The sequence below is a fragment of the Palaemon carinicauda genome, chromosome 6 (assembly GCF_036898095.1).
Source record: "Palaemon carinicauda isolate YSFRI2023 chromosome 6, ASM3689809v2, whole genome shotgun sequence".
NCBI classification, from domain to species: Eukaryota; Metazoa; Arthropoda; class Malacostraca; order Decapoda; family Palaemonidae; genus Palaemon; species Palaemon carinicauda.
In genome coordinates, this window is record NC_090730.1 from 151061400 (window position 1) to 151083918 (window position 22519).

The 22519-nt window shown below is 39.6% G+C and overlaps 1 protein-coding gene across 1 annotated transcript in view; it reads left to right on the plus strand.

Annotated features, from left to right (window-relative positions):
* Nucleotides 1-22519, plus strand: part of LOC137642731 (uncharacterized) — a 154502-nt gene that overhangs the window by 74993 nt on the left and 56990 nt on the right. The window contains exons 7-9 of the mRNA XM_068375557.1: nucleotides 3130-3225; nucleotides 5193-5369; nucleotides 15756-15926. Coding sequence (XP_068231658.1) covers nucleotides 3130-3225; nucleotides 5193-5369; nucleotides 15756-15926 — 444 coding nt within the window. The remainder of the gene's footprint in view (nucleotides 1-3129; nucleotides 3226-5192; nucleotides 5370-15755; nucleotides 15927-22519) is intronic.

Genomic DNA, 22519 nt, shown 5'->3' on the forward strand with positions numbered 1-22519 from the left:
GAGAATTTCGTAGGATCTTTTGATGACCTCTCCCTCTTTTAAAGACATGCTAATCCATTCATATTAACCAAGGTAAAAGAATCATCAGCCATTAAGTGCAGGAAAGCCAATCTTCATGAAATAATACCATTTAATTACACAGGAGATGGTTTTAATTTGAACGAACTCCTGTGTATTGACTATTTCCAGAAATATACTTGTGAGATTCATTCATAAGTTTTTATTATTTGCATTATGTATTTTCTTCTTTTACTTATTTGTATGTTATTTTATTCTTATATTTTAAGTATCATTACCTCTAATACGATATTGACTATTTTGTGTAACATGTTTGAAATGTTTAATTTTGTGTGGTGTTATTATTAGTTTCATTATGCATTTACTTTAATTCCTTAATATAATAATACATACAGCAACACAGAAAGCAGACAGAGAAACCAAGCTGTTATGGGAAAATACACGAAATTGTGACAAAAGTATCGGCCTACAACATACAAAAATAGATGCTTGGTCATTGAACTAGTGAATCGAATTATCTTGTGGCCATTAAATACTTTCTGGTACGAAGTTTCCAATATTTTCCGCTCGGATGTTAATCAGAAATGTTGCCAGATGTACCCAGTCGAACTTACCAATTAAAGATTTACCCACCATAAACGTAACATGTTTATGTCTGGCCTACAAGCTATATACGTCTAACCTACATGTTAACGTCAGCAAGTTGTCAAACCCACCAAATCTGTACACTCGCGCATAAACAGACTTGAGCCCCGACCGTGATTTATATCCAGTCGAATAGTGAACAGTACATGCACCACCCATAAAATGTGGCGCCAGAGGCCAGGCATGCCAGCACCCCTGGTTTTACTTCACAAGCCCTAAAGTTTAATGTGTTTGGTTGCCAACTACCATTAAATCCTCTTATGGGAGAAAACGGGAGTAAGATACAGGAATTTGTGATCCCAGCATAATATATTTTTATCTATTTTTTGGGCAAATTTTACGCTTTAGTCGTATTTAGTTACCGTCTCTGACACTTTTGGTATCGTTCAGTATAACCGCAATGTGAGAATTGTAAATATTTAAACGAACAAAGAAATGTGATAAATGTGTCTTAGAAAAATACAAAATACATTTTTTCGAAACTCAATCGAAAGAAATGAACTATATTATCTATTTTCAGACTAGATAAAAGAAAATTGTCCTCATGAAGTTTATGGGAGACTAATATAAGTACCTTAACTTCAATTTCTTGAAGAAAAATTTATTGTATATGTACGCTGATAAGAAAAAGGTTGTGTAAGTGACTGGATGCGGTTTATTTGAATACTGTACAGTACTGTATATGAAAAGGACATCTTAGCCATAAAAAAAAAAAAATCATTAAAAATAACATTTTAAACAGGAAATATATACATTCTCCTAGCCAAAAATCTAATAATCTTAATTTACAAAATCCCAAGCAGAGGTCTAGAGTTGCGCCCCCTTGAACACATGCAGAATCACAGGCTAAAGAGCCAGCTTTTCATGACTATAAACTTATAAACAAGGAACACAAAAGTGACAAAAAACTGAAGACAAAGCCTTGCTATGCCTTGGGTCAACTTTAGAGGTACCCCATTGTGCAGTAACGGGAATAATCACAGAGGGAAAAGTTTGTTTTATGAAGTAATTAAAACAGAAAAAAAACACGAAATAAGGTGCGTGTAGATAGAAGTAGTTGGGATCATAGGCCAAATTTCCAAGACTCCAAGTTGATAAAAAGTCTGTAAACATCAAGATACTGTGGCCTGATTGGTAACGTCTCTGCCTGGTGTTTCCCAGTCGGGGGTTCGAGTCCCGCTCAGATTCGTTAGTGCCATTAGTTTCTGCAACCTTACCATCCTTGTGAGCTATGGTTGGGGGTTTGGGGGAGCCTATAGGTCTATCTGCTGAGTCATCAGCAGCCACTGCCTTGCCCTCCCTGGTCCTAGCTTGGGTGGAGAGGAGGCTCGGGCGCTGATCATATAATATAGGATCAGTTTCTAGGGCATTGTCCTGATTGCTAGGGCAATGTCACTGTCCCTTGCCCCTGCCATTCATGAGCGACCTTTAAACCTTTAAACCTTGAGTTTAGGAATTATATGAAAAGAAAATAACCAACACAGAATGATGAATTCCCTTTGATAATGCCATAACAGGGACTATGGGAATTAATGCTAGTCTAACTTAAATGTTTGTTACTATGGAAGGGGAAAATTGATGAAGACATTGTTGTTATTGTTGAATAGCGCATAACAAAGAAAGTATTATGTAAAATCATAAAAGCTTTGAGAAATACTTTACATGCTTGTTATGGTACAGTACAGTAAATAGAAAACAGACCAGGTTCTTATCTATTATTTGCAAATATCAGCCACCTCTCCAGGATATTGGAAATACATACATACATATACCATGGCACTTCCCCCAATTTTGGGGGGTAGCCGACATCAACAAAGAAACAAAAACAAAAAGGGGACCTCTACTCTCTACGTTCCTCCCAGCCTAACAAGGGGCATAAAAACAAGAATAGTGCCAACGTTATCCCTGCGTGTCGTAAGAGGCGACTAAAAGGGACGGGACGAGGGGGCTAGGAACCTCCTCTCCTGTATCTACATCCTGTGAGACATCGACAAAGAGGATATTGAAATACTTTTTATAATTGCCGAGGTCTAAGAATTCAGCCATGGACATTGTCTAAACAAATTCAAGATGATTTTTAGCTCAGATCAAGTAAAACTATTTTTCTGTAACATGAGGATTCATGATTCAGTCTACACCTGTACATCCTAGAACTGACTGAATTCCCCCAAAAAATGTGATTGAGAGGCAAAAATTATTTTCATCTTTTATAAAGAAAAATTGTGACAGATTTGCAAATGCAATATTTTATGGAACTTAATGCTTAGCATTACCAGACTACTTGTCCTTTCTCACTTTCTACTTTGGAATTTGATTACAGTACTGTACTGTAAGTCATCAAATTTTCAATATACTTATTACTACAGTATTTCAAGGAAATAATTTGTGCATAGAATTGTGTTCCTCTTGTATTTAAGAATCTGTAGTCCATTTTGTAATTGATGATTATTGTTTTTACTTTTATAGCATGAGGATATTGATGATTCATTGGATGGAAGGGAAGCCTGCAATAGACCCTTGTCACCTGAAAACCGTAGAATCTCACTTTTGGGTGAGAACCTGGTAAGTTTTTTTTTTTTTCTTTATTCTAACATTGTAGCCCTTGTTTGTAAATAAACAGTATTTTTTTTTTTAGTTTTCAAGATTTAGTTATTTTGATAATGAATGATAATTTTTTTATGACAGACATTATAAACTCATTAACAAATACTGTAGTTGTCTTGTTTCTGTATATAAAATCCTGGTGACATCAACCAGCTATATTAGAAATTGAAATATCCCCACAGAGCATGCCTTGTAACTATAATGCTATGCATCCTCCCTCAAATTGTTGATCTAATAAGAGTGGAATGAAAAGAATGTAGTTACCTGAATTGCAATTTAGGCATGAAGATGAATGCATAGGTCCCCCCACTTTAGTGTCTATGATATGGAAATGAGGAATGAAAGTAAATGTGATCGGAAGTAATTTCATATTATCCAGGAGGTTCAAGGTCTGGAGCCGAGAAGACATCTTTTCAAGAAGAAAAGATGTAAAGATATTGACTTGTACTTAATAGAGGCAAAGATCTGAAGACACAGAACGTTCTCGATCACTTGGAGAGTGAATTCTAATACCTAAGAGAATTGCACCTGAAAACAGAGGCACAGATAATACAAGGAATAGTTAGATAAGGAAGAAGCAACACAGGAATTACTCTTAGTAAAGTACTACCAGTTTGACAGTCGGTTTCAATGGAAAAGCGACCAAATGCTTGTGAAGTAGAAATGAGCCTTTTATCTTCAACTTAGAGCCTGACATAGCCAGTGGGCAATTATGTTCTTGAAGACCGGTCATGTTATAATTGGTACAGTAATGAGAAAAGTCCTGGAAGGGAAGGTATGAGTCCCACATCTGTTTAAGATACAGTATACTGTACAGTATGCTTAGATTGAACAAGGGAGAGTTTCATCCTCAAATTATGTTACAGATATCACGACACAAATCTTGATGGAGATTGGACGCTTGTTGATACGCTTGTAGCCAGGCAGTCAACTGGGATGCTGGTTCCTTTCTATGAGGCAGATGACATAGTACTGTAATGACCTCACTCATAGCGCTCAAATTTGAGCAACTAAAGTCCAGTGACTAGTTCTAATATGCCCGAATTCTAGGGTCTCCCTTATACACACTGAATCCTTGCTTTTCACATTGATGCAGTGGTCCAAGAGCAGGGAAGTAAATATTTCCTCTTTATTCATGTCTTATTGAATTCCCTGTTGTAGCCTTTCATAGGAAAGTCCTTGGAGATCATAGAGCACTTTAACCCTGAAAAAGTGAATAACATGCTCTATCCCCTACTCCTGGTCAGTCAAAGGACTCAATAACTTTTTAGCTGTTCTATGACCTTCCACTATCTTGGATTAAAATTCTCTTGCTTGGCAGTACACTCGGGCATGCTGTTTTATCTCATTTCTCTTCCTCTTGTTTTTTGAAGTTTTTATAGTTGTATGTTAAGGATTTAATTTAATGTTGTTTCTTTTCTTGATATATTTTATTTTGATTGTTTATTCTTCTCTATTTATTTCCTTGTTTCCTTTCCTCACTGGGCTATTTTTTCACTGTTGGAGCCTTTTAGCATTGCATCTTGCTTTTCCAACTAGGGTTATTGCCTAACTTGTAATAATAATAACAATAGTACCATGTTACTGTATTACAACAATATACAGTACAGTATATAGTACAATGATAGATGTTAAAAGGATAGAATAGGCGAGGGACCCAGAATGTTGTAGTGCACACCAGTCATAACAGAGTTCACAAATAACCAAAATTAGTTGATCTTAGTATGTGAATAATCGAAACCGTGAACTTAGAATATGCACAAAGTGATAGGTGACTGTACTTAGTTCACTTACCCAATTGTCATCTATTAGTTAGGTCATAGTGAAATCAGTCTTGCTAATACTGTACAGTAAAGCTATATATTGTGGTGAATATATTTATCTAAGGTTATTTATAACTGAATATATTTTACCTTATTTTCCAGAGTGAACTTACCCCAAATACTGAAAAAGAAGGCTTCTTACATCGAACGTTTATAATGCGAGAAGGAAAGAAGTGTCGTAAAAATTGGACCAACTCTTATGTGAGGTATATCCGTGTACCTTTCAAATCAGGGGCATCAGGTGTTTTACATTTCAGTAAGACAAAGGATGATGATAAGGTTAGTATACAAAAAGATTGAAATACTTTTCTCTCTTCCTTTTCAATTCTTTGAGGTCATGGAGAGATACCAATCTTGTAGTCACAGTATGAATTGTTTGATTATGGGCATATTTTTACTTTGTATCCATGAAAGTTTGGACTAGAGGCCCTTATTTACAGATTTACAAAATTCCATATTATTATAATGTACATTTTATTATTATTGTAATGTTTATTGTTATTTTTACAGGGGAACCACATAGATCAAATTTGATTTTAGAAGGCCATTGGAGCATTGATACGTTTGAACACTTGAATTAATTTTCCCCATAAAATTTGACACTTTTAATCCAATGGCAGTGCAACTAAATTTTTCATTTTAGTACCAGGCCCTTTTGGGATATGTTGCTTAACTCAGCACTAAGAATATAAAAGTCTTTATCTTACAGGTGAATAAATTTATTTTCCATTGATATATAGTTTTTCAATATTAATCTTACCCGATGATCATGTAGCTGTCAACTCTGTTGCCCGACAGAAATCTACGGTTGGGATACGCCAGCGATCGCTATACAGGTGGGGGTGTACACAACAGCGCCATCTGTGAGTAGGTACTCAAGTACTTCTTGTCAACAAGAACTCAATTTTTCCTCTGTCGTGCCACCGGCAAGACCTACTAATACGCCGTCCCTAACTGGATTTGTTTTCACAACTTTTTGGTGAAGTACACTATTCCAGTTTTGAGCTTTCGCTATGCAGGGGTTTTATCTTCATTTCAAACTTGAACTCGTTTTGGATAGATTTAATTATGGTGACGAAGAGAGTATGGACTCTCTTTCACTTTTAAATGGCCGACCCTTCCCTTAGACGGAAGTGTTGGTGTCGAAGAGAGTATAGACTCTCTTTCACTTTTAATGACCGACCCTTCCCTTAGACGGAAGTGTGTTTAGGTTTTTGGTAATTTTGCTTAACAAAGTTATAGATTTATTTTATATCTCTCCGCCATTTATAGGCCTCTTCGATTAACTTTCCATTTATTATAAACTTATAAAAATTAATTTTTATGTTTGTTTATATGCGACCTTTCCTAATAGTAGGCGGTCCTTACTTGGAACCGAAGTTAATTAACATTGAGCCCGTCATATCGTATTTCCTGTTAAGAATTTATGCTATTTTAATTTTAATGTTTTTGAAAGAATTTCTTTGATAGTCTCGTACTGTTTTCAAAGATGAACTAACGTTTAGTTTAGTCTCCGCAGTTGTTGACGTTCAGAACGTTCAACATGCGCTCTATCGTTACGATAGAGAGAGAGTATTTCACGGTTTCACGTTGCAGTAAGAGTAAACCGATTCTAGCGTTTCGTTCATTCTTTCTTAGCTTAAATAGTTTTAATTCTAATAAAGGAACTTTTTATTTGGGAAACCTTTCAGTTTTTTTCCTTTAACAAATAATATGTTTTAACGATATATAATTGGGCTCATCTCTCAGGTTCTAAGTCAAGAGAGAGAGAGAGAGAGATAGAGACGGAGGGAGAGAGAGGAGGATAAACGTTTCGTTCAAGCGGGTAACGTTGTTCTCGTTTTTTACTCTTCTCCCTAGTCGCTATAGGGGAAGAAGGTAAAACGTTTCTAGAGTTTTATTCTTGTTCCCAGGCTTTATGCGGTGAGAGATTTTAAACGTAGTTTATTTGATCTAGTGTTTAGTCTCTTTTCCAGCCACTGAATTCTTTATCTTTCATTATGTTTTTCTGTTACATTGTAAAACTGTTTTCGCAATTACTACCTTTTAATGAAGGATAGGATTGCGTGTTTCAGGTACAAATCACTTAGAGTTTCGAGTTCAGTGAAATAAGTGCAAACAGAAAATCAAAAGTGATAAAGTGATATGCGCAAAGTGTTACAGTGTTGCGTTCGAGGGTTCGTTTGTTCGTGCCAGTTGTTCACCTTGTCCGATACCTCTTACAAGCTCCCAAGCCCAGGGGAGAAGTAATGTCGAAGGACTTATGGGTTCCACAGGCTTGATATACGAACAGACGTTTCCCTCCGTGGTTTCGGGTTTATCTACACACGTTGCCGACGTGATCACCCCACCCACACAAAGACGAGAGAGCCCATTTATTCCTCGTCTGCGGAAGAGGTTTCTCGCAGAAACCATGGACCAAATCTTGCAGCTTTTAAGTGCAAGTCGGTCCCTTCCGCGCAAGTCCAACGGCCTAGGTGTAGCCACTGGGTCAGTTCGGACTCGCTCCAGTCATCCGACGACTGCACACCTCCCAAGAGAGGCAAGGTGGTACCGCAACAGGCAGTAACTCCGTCTGTTGCCGCACCAGCTGTTTTAGACCCTCAGTCTCAACGGACAGTATCTCCGTTTGTTGTTGTCTTTCATAGACCCTAGTGGTCCATGCTGCAGACTATGCAGTCTCAGCTTGCGGCATTCATGCAGGAGTATCATGCTGAGAAGGTTAACACTGCACCTGTTAACCTACAACCCGCCGAGGTTGTGCGCTCAGCAGATACTGCGGCTGCCTGCTCCCACACTCCACCTGTGAGAGCTCCACCACCGATGCGCAGTCCACCCTGCCAGACGCATGTTCTTGCTGCTCCATCCGTTGACATGCGTGAGCTTCCGCATCAGCAGTGGGAAGGTGCTGTAGAGCTGCCGGGTTCCAGCACTATGCGGCTTTCTCCGCAACCCATGCAGCATGCTCCGCATACCATACAGCATGCTCCGCATACCATACAGCATGCTCCGCAACCCACCGCAGCCCCTCCCACGCTCCAGCACTCTGCTTTTGTTGTTGCCAGCTCCCACTCTCCGACTGCGGAGAAGGTTGACGATGCACCCGTGGGCCTACACCTCCCACGGTTGTGCGCCCGGCATGGCTTCCTGCTCTCACACTCTTGTTGTGAGAGCTCCTCCACCCATGCACAGTCAACCCTGCCAGATGTATGATGACTCCCACACACAGAGCACTCCGTTGCCGTGCGTGAGCTACCACAAGCTGCCGTGTTTTGACACGGTGTGTCAGCCTCCGCAACACACTGTGGTTACCGCCACTCGCCCGCAGCAAACTAGTCAGTCAGGAGTTGAGGCTTCCCCACACAACTTTGGTTGTTGCCATCTCACAGACTGTCAAACAGTTACATGACGTTGCCTTCTGGTCTGCTACTTATACACCAGTGCTGTATGTCCTCACGCTCCTGTTGTGGTTGACAGTTCAGTTTTTGACAGTTCACAGACTGTCAAGCAGTTTCATAACGTTGCCTTCTGGTCTGCTGCTTTTGCACCAGTGAAACCCTCACTGAGAGAACCTAGCTTTTCTCGGATATGGTTCCTGTAGATGAGAAAGTGCTGTTCTCCCTCCTTCTGATATTCCCTTGAGGACTCTGTCATTTGGAGAGGAGCCTTAAGCTGCTTAGCCTCCTATGGACTTTAATTTAAGCATAACATGCTTCCAGGGAGGGTAAATGGTTCCGCTTCAGTCGCTAACCCCGTCTGTTGCCACACCTGCTCCCATAGACCTTGGGCTTTGTTGCAAGACATGCAGTCCAAGCTTAGTCCTTGATAGAGGATTTTTTACGGAGAAGAACCTTCTTGCCAACGACCTTCCTACCGGTTGGTTGTACGCCCTGTTGACGCTGAGGTATCCTACTCACGTCCGCCAGTTGAGATGGTTCCTCCACCGGTGCGACCCAGTGTGGGTTGCCAGTCGCACGTTGACGTTAAGCTACTCTCGGAGGTGGTTGTGGACGTTCAGTGTTTCACTGGGAAGACGTTCAACAACCAGCAGGGTGACTTGTTGTGACGCAGTGCGGCAACCTCAGCAACCCGATAAGGGGTTGTCTGTACTACCCAGACAGTCTAGACAGTTTCGGGTTGTCGCTGTACTTCCTTGCATCCCCATGGTTGACAGTTCACAGACTGTGCAGCAGTACCATGATCTTGTGTCCGGCTCCGTCACGCATCCACCAGTGCGACCGGATTCAGCGAGTCAGACGTTGCCCACTCCGTTGCCGTTTCCTCATCAGTTTCGGATGAGGAACCCTCTGATGAGGACATGGCTGAACAAGAAGATCAATCCCTAGCCCTGCTATCCATCCAGAAGATGCTGAAGAAGGAATACGGCCCTGTCAGGCTGTGGATGAGTCTGGTTAGGACACTGTCATCCGTGGTTCAATTGGTGTCACTTGGAAGACTTCACCTCCGTCCTCTTCGGTTTCATCTAGCTCTTCACTGGAAAAGGACGAGACGCTAGAAGCGGTCTCGATCCCGGTTTCCGGAAGATAAGTCTGGTCTAACCTGAGGAAAGGACTTTATCAACCTTTTATAGGGTCTTCCCCTGACTGTTCAGACCCCCAACCACGTTCTCTTCTCAGACGCATCGGACGTAGGCTGGGGTGCGACCTTAGGCGGTAGGGAATGCTCGGGATTATGGAACTCGAGTCAAAGGACAATGCATTTTAACTGCAAGAAGCTTCTGGCAGTACGTCTGACCTGGAAAAGCTTCAGGTCTCTCCTTCAAGACAAAGTAATGGAGGTCAACACGGACAACTCCCTGCTTTGATGTTCATCTCCTAGCAAGGAGGGACCTACTCTCTGACATGGTGCGAGTTCGCTAGTGACCTCCTCTCCTGTTCAACAGGTCTAGACTTTTCACTAGTAACAAATTTCTTCCAAGGCAACTTGAATGTCTTAGCAGTTTGTCTCAGTAGGAAGGGACAATAATTCCAACATATTGGACCCTCCACAGAGATGTATGCAAGAGACTTTGGGTCACCTGGGGCCAGCCAACCATAGATCTCTTCGCAACCTCGATGTCCAAGAGGCTCTCAATACTTTGCTCACCTATCCCGGACCCAGCAGTGGTTCTTTTAGATGCCTTTCTACTAGATTAGTCTCATCTAGATCTATATGCATTCCCTCCGTTCTAGATTATCAACAAGGTACTGCAGAAGTTCGCCTCTCACGATGGGACATAGTTGACACTAGTTGCTTCCCTCTGGCCCGCGAGAGAATAACTTACCGAGGTACTTCGATGGCTAGTAGACGTTCCCAGAACTCTTCCCCTAAGGGTGGACCTGCTACGTCTGCCACGCGTAAGAAGGTACTCCAAGGCCTCCACGCTCTTCGTCTCACTGCCTTCAGAGTATCGAAAGACTCTCGAGAACTAGAGGTTTTTTCGAAGGAGGCAACCAGAGCGATTGTTAGAGCAAGGAGAACATCCACCCTTAGAGTCTACCAATCGAAGTGGGAAATCTTCCTAAACTGGTGCAAGTCAGTATCCGTATCCTCGACCAGTACCTCTGTAACTCATATAGCTGACTTCCTCTTATATCTGAGGAAAGAGCGATCTCTTTCAGCTCCCACTTTCAAGGGTTACAGAAGCATGTTGGCATCAGTCTTCCGTCACAGAGGCTTAGATCTTTCCAACAATAAAGATCTACAGGACCTCCTTAAGTCTTTTGAGACCACGAAGGAGCGTCGTTTGGTTACACCTGGTTGGAATTTAGACGTGGTTCTAAGATTCCTTATGTTAGACAGGTTCGAACCACTTCAATCAGCCTCCCTGAAAGATCTCACCTTTAAGACTCTTTTCCTGATATGCTTAACCACAGCTAAAAGAGTCAGTGAGATTCATGCCTTCAGCAAGAACATCGGATTTTCATCCGAAACGGCTACATGTTCTACATCTTGGTTTTCTAGCCAAACACGAGCTGCCTTCTCGGCCTTGACCAATATCGTTCGTTATTCCAAACTTATCGTATGGTTGGAAATGAACTAGAAAGAGTATTATGTCCTGTAAGAGCTCTTAAGTTCTATTTTAAAACCTTTACGGGGCCCGTCTGAAGCTTTATGGTGTTCAGTTAAGAATTCATCTTTGCCTATGTCAGAGAATTCTTTATCCTATTATTTTCAGACTGTTAATACGAGAAGCTCATTCCCTTCTGAATGAGGAAGACCAAGCTTGGCTGAAGGTAAGGACACACGAAGTTAGAGCTGTCACAACTTCCGTGACCTTTTAATAAAATAGATCTCTGCAAAATATTTTCGACGCAACCTTTTGGAAAAGCTAATCAGTGTTCGCGTCTTTTATCTTAAGAATGTCCAGTCTCTTTACGAGAACTGCTACACTCTGGGACCATTCGTAGCAACGAGTGCAGTAGTGGTGGGGGCTCCACCACTACAATTCCCTAATTCCAGAACCTTTTTAATCTTTCTCTTGAAATATTTCTGGGTTGTCCGGAAGGCTAAGAAGCCTTCCGCATCCTGGTTGATTTGGCGGGTGGTCAAATTCTTTCTTGAGAAGCGCCTGGATTAGAGGTTGTGATGAGGTCCTTTAGTATGGGTTGCAGCCCTTCATACTTCAGCACCTAGGAGTCGCTCAGCATCCTAAGAGGATCGCTAGGCTCAGTAAGGAAGACGTACTTAAAAAAAGCAGAGTAATGGTTCAAGTCGACTTCCTTACCAGGTACTTATTTATTTTATGTTTGTTATTTTTGAATAACGGCTAAAATAAGATACGGGATACTTAGCTTCTTTGTTAACATGTATGCTGGTCTCCACCCACCACCCTGGGTGTGAATCAGCTACATGATCATCGGGTAAGATTAATATTGAAAAATGTTATTTTCATTAGTAAAATAAATTTTTGAATATACTTACCCGATGATCATGAATTTAAGGACCCGCCCTTCCTCCCCATAGAGAACCAGTGGACCGAGGAGAAAATTGAGTTCTTGTTGACAAGAAGTACTTGAGTACCTACTCACAGATGGCGCTGTTGTGTACAACCCCACCTGTATAGCGATCGCTGGCGTATCCCGACCGTAGATTTCTGTCGGGCAACAGAGTTGACAGCTACATGATCATCGGGTAAGTATATTCAAAAATTTATTTTACTAATGAAAATAACATTTTATACATGTATACAGGAGGCTTAAATAATAAAAGAAAATTAAAAATATTGGAATTAGAGTATGTCTCATATCAGTGATCGGAGTAAAAATATCCGTTCGTAGAATACGTCGTACGGGATTCAGAGGATTATTGTAAATGAGATCAGTTTTTTCTCATTCCCAAAAATCACACATCAAGCATTTTTTTTTACAATTATATTGAAGTTCCCAACTTCTCTTTTTGGCTTATCCCTATCACTAGCCTTCTTGGGTTTCATTATTTATGAATAAAGAGCAAGTGAACCCAAAAAGAAAATCTATTATGCAAAAAGTGCCAATGGCAGTGTGTTGAGGTAGTGCGCTGGGAAAGAGCTACAAGGAAATTGTATTTTCTTTAAAGATATACTGTATTTGAACTAATAAGACCTCTGCAAATTCTAAAGTATGCAAACACCAATGTCCAAAAATATAAAAAGTGCAAAATTCTATATTGTCTCAGATTTTTCAATTATGGAGCATTTCATTTAATTTTACCTTCCAAAGACAATCCATAAATGCCATCTATTCCTATTTTTTACATGGTATGCTTAATATTTTTTAAAGGAGCTTCATGTGTAATTACTAGTAACTGTGAAAAAGAGAGAAATTTCTAATGTTTCAGGCTATCATTTACACTAAACAGTAGGCAATGATTCACATGTCCAAGTGATAACTGACAATAAGTTTTTAAACTGCATAAAACCTATGGTATATTACGCATGAACATAATGAAAGAATAAAAAATCAAAGTGATAATAAACATTCAGCACTCATTATTAACTTTGAATGTTATGTTGAATGGAGAGTTGCTTGAGGAAGTAGATCAGTTTAACTACTTTGGTGCTGTTGTTGCTGCAAATTGAGTGGAAGCGGATGTATGTCGGAGAGTGAATGAAGGATGAAAAGTGTTTGGGACGATAAAAGGAATGGTAGAGAATAGGGTATTCGGAATGAATGTAAAGAAAGATCTGTATGTGAAAGTGATTGTACCAACTGTGATTTATGAATCAGAGTTGTGAGGAATGAAAATGATGTAGAGACAGAAATTGAATGTTTGAGATGAAGTTTCTGAGGAGTATGGTTGGTGTGTCTCAGTTGGATAGGGTTAGGAATTAAGTAGCAAGAGTTAGAATGAGTGTGAGGATTTGAATTAGCAGCTAAAGTGGATATGAAAGTGTTGAGGTGGCTTGACCCTGTAGAAAGGATTGAAAATTGTCATCTGCTGAAAAAGATGATGAATGTAACAGTTGATGGGAGAAGGCCAAACTTTGAATGGAGGAATATAGTGACGAAAGCCCTAGGTGACTGGAAGATACATATGAGAGATACAAAAGAACGTGTTAGGAATAGAAATGAACGGTGAGTGATTGTGATACTGTTCCTATTGGCTTTGCTGCTACCTCAGATCACCTATGGTGACTGCTGAGGTAGTGGCAGTAGTGGAGTCAGCACATGAAGCCTCATTTGTGATGGAAGATGGGGAGTGTGGGCTGTGGCACCTTAGCAGTACCAACTAAAGTCGTCCGTGTCCTTTGTCAGGCAGGGAGGAACAAAGAGGAAAAATAACCCTTCGTTTCTTTTTGATGTTGGCTACCTAAAAAAAAATTGGGAAGTAGTTTTTTATTGTTTATTTACTATGTGCAATGTTTCGTATCAGATGTTTTAATAAGTTAGGATATATTAGCAGTGCCATTTATTTTTTTATTTTCAGATTTTTTGTTCTGTACAAATAGGTGATCCGTTTCCTAACAGCACAATCGGTAAATTTAAGTGATTTTAGAAACATATTGGGAAAGAACTCTACCCTTGTTGATTATAGGAATGCAACCAAAATCAATAACAAATAATAGAGAAGTAATGAAAACACGATATCTTATAGATATACATTTTATTATAAACAATTCAACTGTATGTTTACAATACATTTCATCTGCTAAATGTATACATGTGTATAAGTGATAAAGTGAGACTAACTGATGAAAAGAATGGAAGTGAAGAAAAGAACTTGCAGTAGCTAATGATTATTGAATTATATCTTAAATGAATGAATTAATAAACATAAGAATGGTGCAAGGTGAATAATTGTTATCGAAAAAAATAATAATTATTATGGTTTTGTATATGATAAATAAATATATTATGTAATTACTAGAGAAAATTAAAATAGGTTTGGCCAGGTGTCTATTTGAACATCCTTGACCAGGTATCTATTTAAACATCCTTGACCAGGTGTCTATTTAAACATCCTTGACCAGGTATCTATTTGAACATCCTTGACCAGGTATCTATTTGAACATCCTTGACCAGGTATCTATTTGAACATCCTTGACCAGGTGTCTATTTCGATGCATTTTTGTTAGAGTTTTTGAAAACATTGCAAGTTTTTTTTTTTTTTTTTTTTTTTTTCTCCAGCAATATATTTTAGGCGTTGTCTCATGTTATCAATAGGGGTTGATAGTAATAGCAAATACCAGGAAACTTGGTTGATTCCAGGACATGACAAGCCATTTATTTTGGTCCTTGAACATATCTTTGGGCCTCATATTTTTTTTTCGTGAAATCTGGTATTCTTGCTAATATCTGGGTAACAAAATGCAACTGAAATAGGTAACAAAAATTTAATAAAAAGATAATGTTGAACAATTAACTTTGAGAAAATTTACATTTTAGTACATAAATGTACAGTAGGTACGTATATTTATAATTCATTACAGTTTGCCCTTAGCATTCATGTGTAGTAGGTAGCAGAGATAACAGTGAATATTAAGTTTTTGAAAAGTCCACAAATATGTGCTACCCCCTATAAGAACACAATAAGATCCTTATTTCTTCATGTAAATAAACAAGAATATGTATTTTAAAGTCTTGACAGAAAAGCCATAAAAGTAACAGTGTTCATAGTCTTATAATGCCATATATAGGAAAGCATTCACAGTTACATAACAGCAAGTACAGAACATTGCCTGTAGAGAAAAGTACAAGTTCTTCAAAATTCTCTTACGGTATATAACGGTCAAAGTCGCCTTAATGCACTCTCCTTTTTTATATTATTGTGTATGCTGCCCTGTACTTCTTTATATATAACAGTTAATACTTTAGGTTTTGTTGTTTTCTGTCATTAGACTGTTCTGTGTTGCTGTTACCGTGTGTGTAGTAATAGCTTTTATGACTTTTCGTTTAAGGCGCAATTACTCCCATTTAATTGATGTCATATTACTATAAATCCCTCAAATACCCAACAGTATTAAATTTAAGAAATTTTGAGCCTCCTGCAAATAATAGAATTCTCAAATGTTAAGAACGTGCTGTACTTTTATTCCAATAAATTTTGTGAAAAAATACAACATGAACCCTACTCCTAGTTAGAAAATTAGGAATTAAGGAAGTAAGACTGCTTTGTGTTGTCTTATAGCTTTTGTAAAATTCCTTTGTTTATAATAAAATTGTTATTTTTCCTTTTTCTTTACAGAAAGCAGAATGGTTTGAATTCCATGATATTTGTCATTTAGAACGTACAAATGACAAAAAGACATCTCGACAACAAGTTTTAGGGTTAAGAAATGGACGAGATACGGAAGTTCTTTTACAGTTTGATGATAAAGATATTGCCGATGAATGGTTTAAAGTTCTACAGCAACATGTGAGTTTGTATTAAGGAAGTATTTTGCTAGATTGATGTAGTGGTTTTGCTGCCATTTGGCCTTTGATTTTGATATTGCATGATGAAGTATACAGTTTCTCTGAATTTCAGAGTGCATGCTTTAGTTTATTTTGTGATTTAGGGTATACTAGAGCTCTTTACAACTATGACTATATATAGATTTCTATATTCATATAACAAAATGTCTAATAAGTTTATTATTGGTTGCTGTCACATTCATACTTTTAATGGCTAAATTGTCATATAACAAAATGCCAAATAAATTTATTGTTGGTTGCTGTCATATTCATACTTTTAATGGCTAAATTGTGAATTAAACCTTTAAGCAGAAAACTTTCATAATATTAGTCAATTCATAAATTGATAGTGTGTCTATCAGCAGTGTAGCCTATCACAAAGCAGGGAGAAGCGTTAAATAAAACAACACATTAGTCACTGCCACATTCATTCTTATTAAGTTCGTAATCATGGTTTAAGTCCCTGTTTAGTACAGCTTCCCTAACACCTACACAGAATGATCATCATTAGAGCACCAAATCCAACGACACATACACTGTTATTCATCCTTATTGTGCACTTACTCTGTGACTCTGGATATCAGGGCCCCTCCTTTCCAGTAACTTTTCGTGTCTTCTATCCAACTTTTTCAATGCTTCCTTTTCTTCTTGCCTCCAAGTACTTGTCAGTTTGTGCACTTTTCACCTACCAATTGGATTAGTTTTGTGGGATTTGGGCTATATGACCCAGTAATTGGGGTGGGGATGCCATTCGGTGCCAGTGTACAACTTGGGTAAATCTGTTCAGTTAAAAAAATTTGGACTGCTAGATGAAGAAAAAGAATCGAGAATGAAGGTAAATTATAAAAATAAAACCTTAACTTACTGTCTCCTATTCTTTCCACATAACCGAATCACCTCAAAATACTCTGATCCATGATTCATCCTGTTAACTATGCTAAGTTTTCTACCTCTTCTACATCTCTCCACTTTTCTCTCTGTCAATTATGCTTATACCAAATGTGCTTTGGAAAACATCTCATTTCATGAACTGTAACTTTTATTTCATTTGCATATATCATTCGTGTTCCTTTTCGTATTTGATTCATCAATCCTTTCCACGCTCTGACAGAGTTGATAAGTATTTTCTTCCAACCTAGGCTTCCACAAACAATTAAAGTCTTGCCAACATCTTACTTTTCATGTTGCATTTATTCTGGGATTTACCTGTTCTTTCATCGTACCATCATCCAATATATTTATTTTCCGATACTTTAACAAATCATCCACTTGTATTTTTTCATTATCAATATTGGCATTTGTTACTCCATATTTTGATTTCCATTTACTCTTATTACATTTCTCCTGCTCACATCATTCAAATTTCTCCTCTTGCATACAATTCTAAACTGACCAACTTCTGCAGTTTCTCTTTATAGTCCCAAATCAACACAGTATCATTTGAAGACATTAACCATTTCACATTCCATTCATAACCCATTTTCTTATTTTAAACCTTTGTACAGTACCTACATTCTCACCCCCTCCTCTGACCTCTTGCATCACTCCATACATTAAGATGTTGAGCAGATTTCAGTCAGTCCTTTCACAATAAACCAGTCACTCCCCTACATGCATACTTTTATAACATGTTTTGCTCCCCTCATAAAAATGTTCTGTTGTAGATATAAAATACTTATATCGAAGGGGAAGCTCATGGTGTAGGCTACCTTCCGAAGCTGCATACTGCCCGGTCTGGTAGGCTAACCAAAAGAACGCCAAAATAGCCTAAATAATACTCAAACGTTAATAAACTTCAATAACCATGCTAAAACACTGTATAAGATGTCTAGAGCTAAATAAATTAGACTACAATTAGTATGAGGAACTAATTGAAAGTCGTAAACAACATGGAGCTCTCGGAGGTAGGGACTCCAATATGGCTGCCGAATATGCCCGTGAGGGAAGGCAAAAATTAACAATATTATTAATTTTACGTGTGTCGCTACCTAGAATTATCAAAACAGATAATTACAATACAGTACTTAACTTGGGAGTAGGGATCTCCAAAACGTCAGACATCTTTGAAAACACTATCACAAGAAGCTACGAAAACAAACGCGTGTGGATATCACGGTGCTAGAAAAGGAATAAGGAAAGAAGTGTGGGTAGTGGTGGTGGTGGGGGGGGGGGGGGGGGGGGGGGGCAGTAGCCGTAGTAGCGGGCAGCAGTCAGATGTGGAACGGCACCTCGTAGTATCGGGGGATATTGAGGAAGGAGAAGACTAATAGGTAAGGGACATCTGGTAGTGGTTCTAACACGCCCCAGTTACTATACCGACACCCTATAAGGGTGAGCGATCTGGGTATATTCCTGGCATTCCATACAACTTTTTCTCTGGTATATCTAGCAGGAACGAAGTGGTGAGGGTGAGAACGGGTGTAAGAAATGAGTTAGCAGCTAGAGTGGATATGAATGTGTTGACGTGGTTTGGCCATGTTGAGAGAATGGAAAATGGCTGTCTGCTAAAGAAGGTGATGAATGCAAGAGTTGATGGGAGAAGTACGAGAGGAAGGCCAAGGTTTGGGTGGATGGATGGAGTGAAGGAAGCTCTGGGTGATAGGAGGATAGATGTGAGCGAGGCAAGAGAGCGTGCTAGAAATAGGAATGAATGGCGAGCGATTGTGACGCAGTTCCGGTAGGCCCTGCTGCTTCCTCCGATGCCTTAGATGACCGCGGAGGTAGCAGCAGTAGGGGATTCAGCATTATGAAGCTTCATCTGTGGTGGATAATGTGGGAGGGTGGGCTGTGACACCCTAGCAGTACCAGCTGAACTCGGTTGAGTCCCTTGTTAGGCTGGGAGGAACGTAGAGAGTAGAGGTCCCCTTTTTTGTTTTTGTTTCTTTGTTGATGTCGGCTACCCCCCAAAATTGGGGGAAGTGCCTTGGTATATGTATGTATATATATCTAGCAGTCTTTATACCTTAGAAATGGTGCTATAAGGAGCATTTCACTGGGTGACACAGGTCCCTCGCCCAGAAATAGATTTTTCCTTTGTCAAAATCCCTTTTATAACATGTTTTGCTTCCCTCATAAAAATGTTCTGTTGCTCTTCTCAGCGTATTATCTATACTACACATTCTTAACTCCAAATTCCCTCTAAATCGATTTTATCATACTTTTGTTTGTTTTTGTTTTTGTTTTACTTCAAACATCTTATATCTGTTTTGTAAGAAACACTTTTTCTATGCAACCTTCTCTTTGTCTATACCAACTCGTTACTTTCAGTCTTTTGATTTACTCTATTCAAAATCTTGTCATACACCTTTCTTGATATACTAATTTACATTTTGCCCCTATATTTCTTATACTGTAATTGCATTTATTATCTGTACTCTTATACAGTTGATCAATTTTGCTCTCACCAATTCCTTTGGAACCTTTTTCTCAAAACTGTATACAGTATATATTTATATACAGTTTTATGTATTACTATAAACATAAAATATTTTTTATATCAGCTCTCCCTGTTACTATTGGACGTGAAATGTGTTCTTTCCATTCTCTTCTATCTTGTATACTTGTCTTCCCAAACTTTCATTAGCACTAGGTTTTCATCTATAAACTTTTACCACAATTTCATGGGCCTTCTCATATGTCTTTAATCTGAAACTTCTATATTTACTGTTCTGCTAAACTGTTCCACAGCCATTCTCATCACATGTATAGACCCTTTCATTCTTTGAGTTCTTAGTCTTTTTAAAAGTTTCTCAATACCAAATCTCTAGTTTCCTGTTCTTTATATGGTCTTCCCACTGTACCCCAGCAATGCATCTTGACAATTTAAAGTCATATTTTTCAATATTAATCTTACCCGATGATCATGTAGCTGTCAACTCTGTTGCCCGACAGAAATCTAAGGTCGGGATACGCCAGCGATCGCTATACAGGTGGGGGTGTACACAACAGCGCCATCTGTGAGCAGGTACTCAAGTACTTCTTGTCAACAAGAACTCAATTTTTCCTCTGTCGTGCCACAGGCAAGACCTACTAAATACGCCGTCCCTAACTGGATTTGTTTTCACAACGTTTTGGTGAAGTACACTATTCCAGTTTTGAGCTTTCGCTATGCAGGGGTTTTATCTTCATTTCAAAACTTGAACTCGTTTTGGATAGATTTAATTATGGTGACGAAGAGAGTATGGACTCTCTTTCACTTTTAAATGGCCGACCCTTCCCTTAGACGGAAGTGTTGGTGACGAAGAGAGTATGGACTCTCTTTCACTTTTAAATGACCGACCCTTCCCTTAGACGGAAGTGTGTTTAGGTTTTTGGTAATTTTGCTTAACAAGTTATAGATCTATTTATTTTATATCTCTCCGCCATTTATAGGCCTCTTCGATTAACTTTCCATTTATTATAAACTTATAAAAAATTAATTTTTATGTTTGTTTATATGCGACCTTTCCTAATAGTAGGCGGTCCTTACTTGGAACCGAAGTTAATTAACATTGAGCCCGTCATATCGTATTTCCTTTTAAGAATTTATACTTTTTTAATTTTAATGTTTTTGAAAGAATTTCTTTGATAGTCTCGTACTGTTTTCAAAGATGAACTAACGTTTAGTTTAGTCTCCGCAGTTGTTGACGTTCAGAACGTTCAACATGCGCTCTATCGTTACGATAGAGAGAGAGTATTTCACGGTTTCACGTTGCAGTAAGAGTAAACCGATTCTAGCGTTTCGTTCATTCTTTCTTAGCTTAAATGGTTTTAATTCTAATAAAGGAACTCTTTATTTGGGAAACCTTTCAGTTTTTTTCCTTTAACAAATAATATGTTTTAACGATATATAATTGGGCTCATCTCTCAGGTTCTAAGTCAAGAGAGAGAGAGAGAGATAGAGACGGAGGGAGAGAGAGGAGAATAAACGTTTCGTTCAAGCGGGTAACGTTGTTCTCGTTTTTTACTCTTCTCCCTAGTCGCTATAGGGGAAGAAGGTAAAACGTTTCTAGAGTTTTATTCTTGTTCCCAGGCTTTATGCGGTGAGAGATTTTAAACGTAGTTTATTTGATCTAGTGTTTAGTCTCTTTTCCAGCCACTGAATTCTTTATCTTTCATTATGTTTTTCTGTTGCATTGTAAAACTGTTTTCGCAATTACTACCTTTTAATGAAGGATAGGATTGCGTGTTTCAGGTACAAATCACTTAAAGTTTCGATTTCAGTGAAATAAGTGCAAACAGAAAATCAAAAGTGATAAAGTGATATGCGCAAAGTGTTACAGTGTTGCGTTCGAGGGTTCGTCTGTTCGTGCCAGTTGTTCACCTAGTCCGATACCTCTTACAAGCTCCCAAGCCCAGGGGAGAAGTAATGTCGAAGGACTTATGGGTTCCACAGGCCTTGATCGACGAACAGACGTTTCCCTCGGTGGTTTCGAGTGTATCTACACACGTTGCCGACGTGATCACCCCACCCACACAAAGACGAGAGAGCCCATTTATTCCTCGTCTGCGGAAGAGGTTTCTCGCAGAAACCATGGACCAAATCTTGCAGCTTTTAAGTGCAAGTCGGTCCCTTCCGCGCAAGTCCAACGGCCTAGGTGTAGCCACTGGGTCAGTTCGGACTCGCTGCAGTCTTCGACGACTGCACACCTTCCGAGAGAGGCAAGGTGGTACCGCAACAGGCAGTAACTCCGTCTGTTGCCGCACCAGCTGTTTTAGACCCTCAGTCACAACGGACAGTAGCTCCGTTTGTTGCCGTCTTTTATAGACCCTAGTGGTCCATGCTGCAGATATGCAGTCTCAGCTTGCTTCCTTCATGCAAGAGTATCGTGCTGAGAAGGTTGACACTGCACCTGTTAACCTACAACCTGCCACGGTTGTGCGCTCAGCAGATACTGCGGCTGCCTGCTCCCACACTCCACCTGTGAGAGCTCCACCACCGATGCGCAGTCGACCCTGCCAGACGCATGTTCATGCTGCACCCTCCGTTGACATGCGTGAGCTACCGCATCAGCAGTGGGAAGGTGCTGTCAAGCTGCCGTGTTTTGCCACAATGCGGCATGCTCCGCAACCCACGGCAGTCCCTCCCACGCACCAGCACTCCGCTTTTGTTGTTGCCAGGTCCCACACTCCGACTGCGGAGAAGGTTGACGATGCACCCGTTGGCCTACAGCCTGCCGCGGTTGTGTGCCCGGCATGGCTGCCTGCTCCCACACTCTTGTTGTGAGAGCTCCTCCACCCATGCGCAGTCGACCCTGCCAGACGCATGCTGACTCCCACAGACACACGGAGCTCTCCGTTGCCGTGCGTGAGCTACCACAAGCTGCCGTGTTTTGACACGGTGTGTCAGCCTCAGCAACACACTGTGGTTACCGCCACTCGCCCGCAGCAAACTAGTCAGTCAGGAGTTGAGGCTTCCCCACACAGCTTTGGTTGTTGCCAACTCACAGACTGTCTAACAGTTACATGACATTGCCTTCTGGTGTGCTACTAATACACCAGTGCTGTATGTCCTCACGCACCTGTTGGGGTTGACAGTTCAGTTTTTGACAGTTCACAGACTGTCAAGCAGTTTCA